This window comes from Oncorhynchus masou, chromosome 29 (assembly GCF_036934945.1).
Source record: "Oncorhynchus masou masou isolate Uvic2021 chromosome 29, UVic_Omas_1.1, whole genome shotgun sequence".
Taxonomy (NCBI): Eukaryota; Metazoa; Chordata; class Actinopteri; order Salmoniformes; family Salmonidae; genus Oncorhynchus; species Oncorhynchus masou.
Genome location: NC_088240.1, coordinates 61,095,109 through 61,105,619, shown reverse-complemented (window position 1 = coordinate 61,105,619; position 10,511 = coordinate 61,095,109). Strand labels below are relative to the sequence as shown.

At 41.6% G+C, this 10,511-nt stretch overlaps 1 protein-coding gene across 1 annotated transcript; it reads left to right on the top strand.

The window, feature by feature from the left end:
- The first annotated feature begins 7,738 nt into the window (after nucleotides 1–7,738).
- On the top strand, nucleotides 7,739–9,840 carry LOC135521250 (tumor necrosis factor-like). Its single transcript, XM_064947174.1, has 4 exons — nucleotides 7,739–8,102; nucleotides 8,192–8,240; nucleotides 8,379–8,438; nucleotides 8,808–9,840. Exons 1-4 carry the CDS (start codon nucleotides 7,884–7,886, stop codon nucleotides 9,245–9,247), a joined length of 768 nt encoding a protein of 255 aa, XP_064803246.1. The 5' UTR covers nucleotides 7,739–7,883; the 3' UTR covers nucleotides 9,248–9,840.
- The last annotated feature ends 671 nt before the right edge of the window (nucleotides 9,841–10,511 follow it).

Here is a 10,511-nt window from a genome sequence, read left to right as displayed (position 1 = left end):
TTTAAAGCGTGTACTGTATGACAGAGTGACAGACTGTTTCGTCAACATGAAAGAGAGGAGGATGGCATTGGCGTTTCTCTACAAGTAGGGTGTCAACATGTTTTTTCTACTTGCACGAACGCGCGCACACACACACGTACACGCAGAAATCAGAACCATGGACAGCCACGTCATATGCTTTCTGGACTTCACCGGACAGAGGTTGTTCTCTGGTTTTGTGATTAAAACAAAGGTGTGGTTGAATTTATTCTGCCACTGTTTCTTCTTTTTGTCTCTGCCTTAGGCCTATACAGTGCATTCGGAAAGTATTCAGACCCCTTCCATTTTTCCACATTAGTATAAAATCTATTAAATTAATTGTATCTCTATTAATCAATCTACACACAACACCCCATAATGACAAAGCAAAAACAGGTTTTTAGACATTTTTGCACATTTATTAAAAATAAAAATTAGAACTTATTTACATAAGTATTCAGATCCTTTGCTATGAGACTCGAAATTGACCTCAGGTGCATCCTGTTTCCATTGATCATCCTTGTGTTTCTACAACTTGATTGGAGTCCACCTGTGGTAAATTCAATTGATTGGACATGATATGGAATGGCACATACCTGTCTATATAAGGTCCCACAGTTGACGAGGTTGAAGGAATTGTCCGCAGAGCTCAGAGTCAGGATTTTGTCGAGGCACAGGGGTGGGTACCAAAACATTTATGTAGCATTGAAGGTCCCCAAGAGCACAGTGTCCTCATTCTTAAATGGAAGAAGTTTGGAACCACCAAGACTCTTCCTAGAGCTGGTCGCCCAGCCAAACTGAGCAATCGGGGGAGAAGGGCCTTTGGTCACTCTGACAGAGCTCCAGAGTTCCTCTTTGGAAATGAGAGAACCTTCCAGAAGGACAACCATCTCTGCTGCATTCCACCAATCAGGCCTCGTGTGGCCAGATGGAAGCCACTCCTCAGTAAAAGGCATATTGAGTTTGGAGTTTGCCAAAAGGCACTAAAATGACTCTCAGACCATGAGAAATAAGATTCTCTGGTCTGATGAAACCAAGCTTGTAGCGTCATACACAAGAAGACTCGAGGCCGTAATCTCTGCCAAAGGTGCTTCAACAAAGTACTGAGTAAAGGGTCTGAATACTTATGTAAATGTGATATTTCAGTTTGTTATTTGTAATACATTTGCACCATTTTTGAAAAACCTGTTTTTGCTTTGTCATTATGGGGTATTGTGTGTAGATTGATGAGGTAAAAAAACGATTTAATCCATTTTAGAATAAGGTTGTAACATGTGGAAAAAGTCAAGGGTGTTGAATACTTTCCAAATGCATTGTATATCACGGTAGCAAAGTATATAATCTAACAGGTTACAGAGCAAACAACGCAATTATCACAAAAGATCGGTTGTAATATGTTAATTATTTTCTGGCTTGGCTTTCCCAGTGATTTTACCCCATCGCTGCTATGTAGATGATACTCAACTATTTTCTTCCCCTTCTGACACCCAGGTGTCGACACACATCTCTGCGTGCCTGGCAGATATCTCAGCTTGGATGTCAGCCCACCACCTCAAGCTCAACCTCGTCAAGACGGAGTTGCTCTTCCTCCCGGGGAAGGCCTGGCCGCTACAGGGCCTCTCCATCACGGTTGACAACTTCATGGTGTCCCCCGCTCAGGATGCAAAGAACCTTGGCGTGACCTTGGACAACACCCTGTCGTTCTCTGTAAACATCATTGCAGTCACTCGCTCCTGCAAGTTCATGCTCTACGGCATTAGTAGAGTATGACTTTACCTCACACAGGAAGCAGCACAGGTCCTAATCCAGGCACTTGCCATCTTCTGTCTGGACTACTGCCACTACAATGGTCTTTAAGTCCCTTACTGGTCTTTATGAAAACATTTTCTACAGGACGTTCTGACAACATTCAAAACATTCCCTTTAGGAAAGCTCTCCTTTCATGTCATTAAGCACGGGACCATACTCACCATCGTCTGAAATGAACTGAATCTACCTCCATCTCTCCTGATTGATGTAATCATTTCAATCAGGTTTGGTGGTGAAACAAAGTGATGTCCTTGCTGATCTGCAATACAGGGATATTTGCTCCTTCTTTCGTGAGAATTTAAGCTATAGTTGATTATCACTTCCTTACTGTTGTGGTTTCCTTCCTGAGCATTTTTTTCTTTCAACTCCTGTTTTCAGGACCTACTTCCTGCTTTTCAGTTCATCCTAAAGTACAGTTACATTCCGAGTAGTTGAAATTAATTTATCTACAAACAGATCATATGAATGAACCACATGACAAATACAGATGATGAGCCTGTCCTTCAGTCATGTGAGGGCCATGAGACACAGGATAGTGATGTGCGGTGAGGTCAGTGGCTGGGTAGGCACTGGCTATTATCAAAGCCAGATTAACACACAAATAAACCTTAATGAAGGCCAAGTCCACTAAACAACAGATGGCTCCAACAACCAGAGGGACATAGGCTAAATTGACAAATGTAAATACCAAATGTAACCAAGACACACAAGTGATAGCCTCTGATGGCGCATATTTCATATCATCCGACAAAATGACACACTGCTCAACTCAGCTCGTCCATAGACCGATGTAGTGTCCACGGTTACAACCAATAAGATGACACTAAAATACCAATATATGGACACATTTCATCTGAGTAGTTTGCAATGCAAACCCCATAGCCTTTCATAATGGATTTACAATTCTTCCAATGCACTGTGGCTGGCGTGTGCAACAAACACAAATACATAGTCATATTATGTGAAATATTATTACACATATATAATAATAAATAAGGTTCTCACGAAATGTCCATATCAACAATCGAAATGACTGAAGAATGTGTCTAAATGTTTCCAAAACGTAATTGTAGCTTGATAAATCAAATGCGTCAAAGGGATGTGGTCTATTCTCATGTTCATTTAACAGTAGACTAACCTGCAAATTGCTAAGGAAAATGCATTTCAGCCTACCTTTACTTGTAAAGGAAGTCCATCCGTCTGTCCTTCAGGGTAAACCTCTCAGTGACAATATTGTAGAAGTCTTCTCTATTCTTTTTGAGTTTGAAAAGGCTCTCAGTCTCGATTGGCATGAGGGCCAAGGATGACAAAATGATCAAACCTGACTTTCATTTGAATACTGATATTGTCCAAAATGTTGTAAAACATTCCTCTTCTTTCATCAGCTGTCTGCTCCGGTTTGCTGTGTCTGTCAGGCCAAGTGTGGTGCATTTCTCCTCAAACCGATCATAGAAAGTGTCAAACTCTGGTCCCTGGGCATCCACAACTTTCCTTGTTTCCCTGATACATGCGCAGCAGAACCCCTTTTACATTATTTTATTCGGCAGAACACAAAAGAGTGCCTCAGTTTAGCTGAAAGTCGCCCCATAGACCAACAGCAGAAAGCCGGTTGATTCCTTGACAGCCAGGTATCATATCCAGAGGCCATCAGCATCGTTTCTTTGCCCCAATCTGAAGACTTTGTCTCTTCATCTGATGAAGGTCAGGGAGCGCAGATGTTGGTCTCCCTCTCTGAATTTGACCAAGTTTTTCTTAGAAATCCATCTTGGAAAATTGTTTAAGGTGGAGTATGGTGTTCATTTGTCAGGTTGTTTTTGCTTGCTAGATAGATTTGTTCAGTTCAACGTATGCGAGCTCCAAAATATGTAGACACATCCAGTTGTGTACATTTTACCCCAGGCTTACACACACAACATGATTAGACAATATGCATGTGAAAAATATGAAATCCACTCAATGCAACAAATGAAGGCTAAGGCGTCACTACAGACTCTGGTTCGATTCCAGCCTGTGTCGCAGCCGGCCATGACCGGGAGACCCATGAGGCGGCGCACAATTGGCCCAGCGTCGTCCTGGTTAGGGGAGGGTTTGGCCGACCGGGATGTCCTTGTCCCATCACGCTCTAGCGACTCCTTGTGGCGGGCTAGGTGCATGCACGCTGACTATGGTTGCATGTTGTAAGGTATTTCCTCCAACACGTTGGTGTGGCTGGCTTCCGGGTTAAGCGAGAAGTGTGTCAAGAAGCAGTGCGGCTTGGCAGGATCGTGTTTCGGAGGACGCATGGCTCTCGACCTTCGCCTCTCCCGAGTCCGTACAGGAGTTGCAGCAATGGGACAAGACTGTAACTACCAATTGGATATCACAAAATTGGGGTGAAAATGGATTTCAATGGATGGGAAGGAAGGCAAGCATACTCTGGCGCCTTTCCTGATGTTTTGATGTAGTTTTAGCACATTTTGAGTAGAAAACCAACCAGAATCATTGAGAATTTTTTTTAGATTTAAATAAAGAATGTCAATTTTTATATAATTGTATTTTTTTTATTTGGCTTTCTGTAACAGCTTGTTAAAAATTAGATACTGTCACGACTTCCACCGAAGTCGGTCCCTCTCCTTGTTCTGGCGGCATTCGGCGGTAGACATCACTGGCCTTCTAGCCATCGCCATCCACTTTTCATTTTCCATTGGTTTTGTCTTTGTCTTACACACCTGGTTTCAATTCCCCAATTACCTGTTCATTATTTAACCCTCTGTTCCCCCATGTTTGTTTGTGAGTGATTGTTTCTATGTAGGAAGGTCCGTTATTGTGGGCTCTGTTTTTGTATTGCATTTATTATATGTTGAGTAAAATATGTTTATTTACTCATATCTGCTGTCCTGCGCCTGACTCCTATACACCTATACACATAGACTTCCTGACAGATTATCACAGAGTAGCACGACCTACCCTGCCTACCTTGACTGCAAGTCACTGACACTATCATACACTATAACTACTTTACTGTGCTAACTACTAGCCAGCGTGTTTGACTGTTTCTGTACACAACAAGGTGAAAAAATACAGTATGTTGGAATATTTGAGTGTGTGGGCCACAATTTATTTTCCTTCTGCTTACCTCATGAGACAATCTGCATTTAACAACAAAAATGTTTTCAGAATTTTGATAACAATGATAACAATTTTGTTATCAAATGCTCTTTCAGCCAATGGGAGAGGAAACAGAATGAATCACCCCTCTGACGTCCCTAAGGATATGTATCACTACCATCTTAGTACATAAGCAGATCAAATAGTAAGAAAAAGCCTGCTTCTCTGTTCCTAGAAGTAATCCCTGAGGTAACTTGGATGGACATGAAATATCCAGTCGGTTCTGTGATCAAGGTCCACGTGATGAGTCCTGATGAGACCTAAACTTGAACCCCAAGCCAATACCTAGTTAGGCTACCCCAAGCCCCAAGCCAATACCTAGTTAGGCTAATACACTGTTCTGGCAGGAGACCCAGCTTTCAGTCACAGATAGGTGAATCCAAAGTAGGGCCAATTACATCATTACTTAAAGGGGGATGGTAGGCTTTTTATATTTTAGTCATTTAGCATACATGCTCATGAAGAGCAACTGACATTAAGTGCCATGCTCAAGGGCACATCACCAGATATATCACCTAGTTTGCTCGGGGATTCAAACCAACAACCTTTCTGTTATTGGTCCAACACTCTTAACTGCTAGCCTACCTGTCACCACAAAGTATTTGAGGGCCAGAGATAATGGTGGGTAATGTTGAAACTTCAGAGAGGGGAAGGGTTGGACCACGGCCCTGCTACAGAGAGGGGTGGAAGGCTTGAGGTGAAGGTATTGCTAATAGGGCAGAGGGAAGGGCATCGAGATATGAAGTCTCAGGTAGATGTTTCCTCTCTTTATCACAACACTTATGTTCCTCACAATCAAAAGGTCTCGTTCTTTCCTCAATAGAATTCAGTATGAGAGGTTCCTGTATTATATTTCAGATGACCCCTGAATAACCTAATGCTTCCCTGCTCTTTCCTAGATATTGCGGTTGGCGTGTATTTGCAGGTAGTCATAGTCTTGGAAACATTGCTACACACTAACATGAGAGATGAATAAGAGGTGAGAGCTCAGTTCTTGTCACGGATCCCTCTGGAACTTTCATCATACACACCTGTCCCCTATTCCCACGGATTAGTATTTGTATATATTGGTTTCCATTGGGGGGTTGGTTATTGTTACAATGTCCATTGGTGCATGTGAGTACCTGTACTGTGTGTTTTGGCTTTCATGCCCTTGTGGATTGCGTAGATGATTGCGGGTCCAGTGTGTTAATCATTGTGCGCGTATGTGTTTATTCAAGGTACTGCTCGCTCTTTTGTTTGGGTTTCAACCATGTGTTTTTGTAACATGTTTGTTTGGTCTTCGTCCCCGTATAACCATTCCTGCGCCTGTCTCCCGACCCTTTATACCAACGTAACAGTTCTCAGGTATTACGACTGAATGACAATAAATAAAACATGGTGACAATACTCCTAGCTTCCCTGATGGTCATACCTATAGTGCTTGTATTTGCACGTAAGAATACATAAGGAAACAGTGACACAGTGCATGTTAAACAGTGTTACGTGACAGTGCTCCAATCTACTTTTACCAGCGGTGATACATTGCCCCTATACACTACATTGAAGCTGCTGTCTGGGGCTCGGTCTGGTCACCCCAGTTACTTGTTTTGGTAGACAGCCAAGGACTGGGACTGGGGAAATGTAAATCATCAAATCACAGTTTATTTCAAGTGCATTTAACAAAAGCCTCAATACACTTTACCAAAAAAAGGAATCAAAAAGAAAGTGAGAAACAACAGAGAATTCAAACTTAAGTATAACCACTCTCAAATTCATAGACAGAGCTATGATGCTGTTCCATATATTTTATCCAAATGATAGTTTTGACCATGTTTTGAAGGTATACAGTGCTTGTTTATCACTAACAGAAACAGAAATTAGATGACGAAACAATATGCAAATAAAACTCAGTTCAGGTAGTGAATGGGTGATGGAAATCCCACAAATAAACCGGGTTATGCTCCAAACTCGCACAACCAGTCAGGGAGAGCAGCGGAATACGGAAGCCAGATTGGGTCAATAAAGAGAAGTCAAAAACCTGTTTGGGGGTTTGGAAAGGGTTACGTACGAAACCAGTTCTGAAACAAAAAAGAGGGATATTTACAACAGTCTTTTGTTTCTCCTGAGCCTGTCCTTGTGTAGCTTCGAATGTATTGTGATTGTGTAGGAGTAGAAGTATTAATTTTACTTCCAGTTATTAACAACTTCAGTGCAGCAAGTTCGATGTAATCAATAAATATCATAATTGTTCACTATTTTAAATGTATGACTATTACCAGACAAACAGCATTACAAACAGCTGGTGAATAAGACTGAATAAAAATCACTAACTAAAGTTCAAGTCAAAAGTGGCTTTGCTACACTTTACATTAAGTAGCAAAGATACCATGGAGTTTAATGGTATTCACATGCATTGTGTAATTACACAATAAATACACATGCGATTTATTGAGAATTCCTTGTTTTATGTAAATGCAGTTTCAGTATATAGCTGAGAAGTTACTGTACATTCTGGTTACCAAATAGAAAAACTACACTGTTGCACAAGGAATTCACTTTCAAGTTGAACGTCCTGTTTTGCCTTAACCCTATCCTGCAACCACACCTACCAATTGGAATCCCAGTTTGGCAGAGCTGGTCTGTGGATTTTATTTCCCTTTGAACCATAACCATCTCTCCACAGTCTGCTGCTATTCTGCTATGTCTCCACTCACTGGGTGACATCACTGGAGTTTCCCCTTTTGTGCTAGTAGCAGGCCGAGCATAAAAACGACAGGGCTTCTGTCAGAAGTCCATTCTAACAAACGAGCAAAACACAGGACACCTATCAAGCTACAACTCTGTAAAAACAAAGAAGATATTTAGGATATTTTTCCACTGCCACCAAGAGCCAAGAGTCAAGAGTTTGAACCTCATTCAACAGAAGTATGGAGGGGTATGCGATGACACCTGAAGACATGGAGAGGGGCCTTGAAAATAGCCTTGTGGACAGTGGCCCTGTGTACAAGACAACAGTGACAGCTGTCGCTGAGAGAAAGGCCTCCAGAGGTTGGCTATGGAGGCTGTGTGGCGTTCTCTTAACAGCAGCTTTATGCGCGGCAGCAGCCCTGCTCTTTGCCTGGTGTCGGCATGGAAGACTGGCAACGGTAAGGAACTCCAATGGGGCCAACATTTACCACATTTCTGAAATGGAGAACCGTACAATCAACTAACATCCTCTTGGTTTCTCTCACAGATGCAGGACAGAATGGAGCCTCAGCTGGAGATATTCATTGGTGCAAAAGGTGATTATTTGTTTGACAGATGCCCCTTTTTCATTGAATTTCTTCTCACTGTAATTGCTTTAATTAAAGTCTACAGTTGTAGGTAATGTCATGGCTTTTGCTGGTGTTAGTCGTGACTAATATTTTTCTCTCCCTCAGATACCCACAATACATTGAAGCAGATTGCCGGCAATGCAAAAGCAGCCATCCATTTAGAGGGTGAGTGACCTTTAACCTTTTGCAGCCAGCCTGGACTGTGTCTGTTGAAGGTTAAAACATGGCTAGTGGGCTAGTATGTCTTAGTGTTAGGGTTAGCCCTAAACATCCCCATTCAAAAATAAGGTTTAAAACAGTGTCTCGTGGGTTAGTAAGTATTTATATTGGGGAAGCCCTGGGATTTTTTTCAAACATTTCCATTGACAAAAATTAAAGCACAACACAAGGAAGCAAGGAAGTTGGTAAATCATTAGCTTGTCTCTTGTTGCCTCCAGAGTAAATTGACAAGAGCTTTGTAAGAACAAATAGCTACCAGCTGGACCCTGGGGCCTCAAAGTTGTAACAATGGGCCTTTCTTCCCTCTAATGCCAGGTGAATACAATCCTAATCTTACCGCTGACACACTGCAGTGGAGAAAGGATTACGGCCAGGCCTTTTCCCAGGGCGGGTTCAAGCTACAAGGGAACCAAATCCTCATCCCACACACTGGGCTCTTCTTCGTTTACAGCCAGGCTTCGTTTAGGGTCAAGTGCAATGGCCCGGGCGAGCGTACCACTCCTCTGAGTCACGTTATTTGGCGCTATTCGGACTCCATCGGGGTTGATGGTAATCTACTTAGCGGGGTAAGGTCAGTTTGTCAACAAAACTACATTAATGCTGAGTCCAATATTGGTGAAGGCTGGTATAATGCAGTTTACCTTAGTGCAGTGTTTCAGCTGAATGAAGGGGACAAACTGTGGACTGAGACCAATCGAATGACCGACGTGGAGCCAGAGCATGGCAAGAACTTCTTTGGTGTGTTTGCACTATGATGAGAGAGGCAGGCCAGAGGTGAATATTTGTTATAAAAGTTTTACGTTAAAACTCTTATTTTAGTGTTGCAATTTTATGGTAACTGAGCAATCTCAAAGGAGATAGGTCTAATCTTAATGGTTATTTTGTCAACTGAAAAAGTTTAAGAAATGATTATTGTTTGTCCATACATGATGATTGTCCATTCTCTGTATTGTAGATTTTGCACCAAATAATATTATGACTGGGTTTTTTATATTAACTTACTTTTAATTTTGTTTAATACTATTTTTATGAAAATATATATTAACTTAAAAGAAAAATGATATTTACTATTTATATGAAAATACATATTAACTTAAAAAAAATGATATTTACTATTTATATGAAAATACAGTAGGCTACTGTGGAGTACGGTAGCATAAGTTATTTTGATTCACATCTAGCAGTAGCCTATACTATGCCTATCAGAATACATTGCTACAATATTAAGTTATTTTATTTAATGTATTGATGTACTATGTCTATTTAAATGTGATTGTGTGTATTGTATTTGTCACCTATTCAGAGTGCTTGAATCAACTGTAATAAATTCCAAATGTTCTCAACTTTAGGAGACTCAAAGTTTGATTGTATTTAATTACGCAGTTTGGTGGGGAACGGGGCCGGACGGGTCTGGACATATCCAACGGTCTTATGTGGTTGAGGGTAAATAGGTTTTGACTTTAGCAGTACATTAACACTAAGGGCTCTATTCATTCTGTAAAGTTTAAGCGTAACAGACTCCGCGATAGAAATGTAAAGGTAATTTCAGATTGAGCCGACATGTGCAGCGTTCACCGTGAATGCAGTCTCCGCTAACGCGGGAACATTGCCTTTAAATTTCAATTACTCCATAACGCTCAACTTCAGCGATACATATTGAATTAAAGCCCTACATCTGTTCTTGGGCAGCTTGCATCAGAAATTGTAATACAAAGTGCATCCCCAATGATGTCAGACCAAAACAATGGAAATTCCCTTTTTTATTTCCCGCTGTCTCCAGTGAGAGGGCCCACATCTGCCTTAAGCCATGTCTGGGGATTCCCCCGAATGACCTTATTCCTCCTCCTCCTCCTCGAAAGCATCATAGGTTTTCAGCCAGGTGGATGGCTGGCGGGCTGTGAACATCTGAGCTGAAATACTAGTTGTGCATGAGAAAACGTGTTTGTCCCACAAACATCCTCAGGCTGTATCACATCCGGCTGTGATTGGGAGTCCCATAGGGCGGCGCACAATTGGCTC

Coding starts and splice junctions, on each gene's coding strand:
- LOC135521250 (XM_064947174.1), top strand. CDS start 7,884: ATGGAGGGGTATGCGATGACACCTGAAGACATGGAGAGGGGCCTTGAA. Junction 8,103..8,191: donor GGCATGGAAGACTGGCAACG/GTAAGGAACTCC, acceptor TTTCTCTCACAG/ATGCAGGACAGAATGGAGCC. Junction 8,241..8,378: donor GATATTCATTGGTGCAAAAG/GTGATTATTTGT, acceptor TCTCTCCCTCAG/ATACCCACAATACATTGAAG.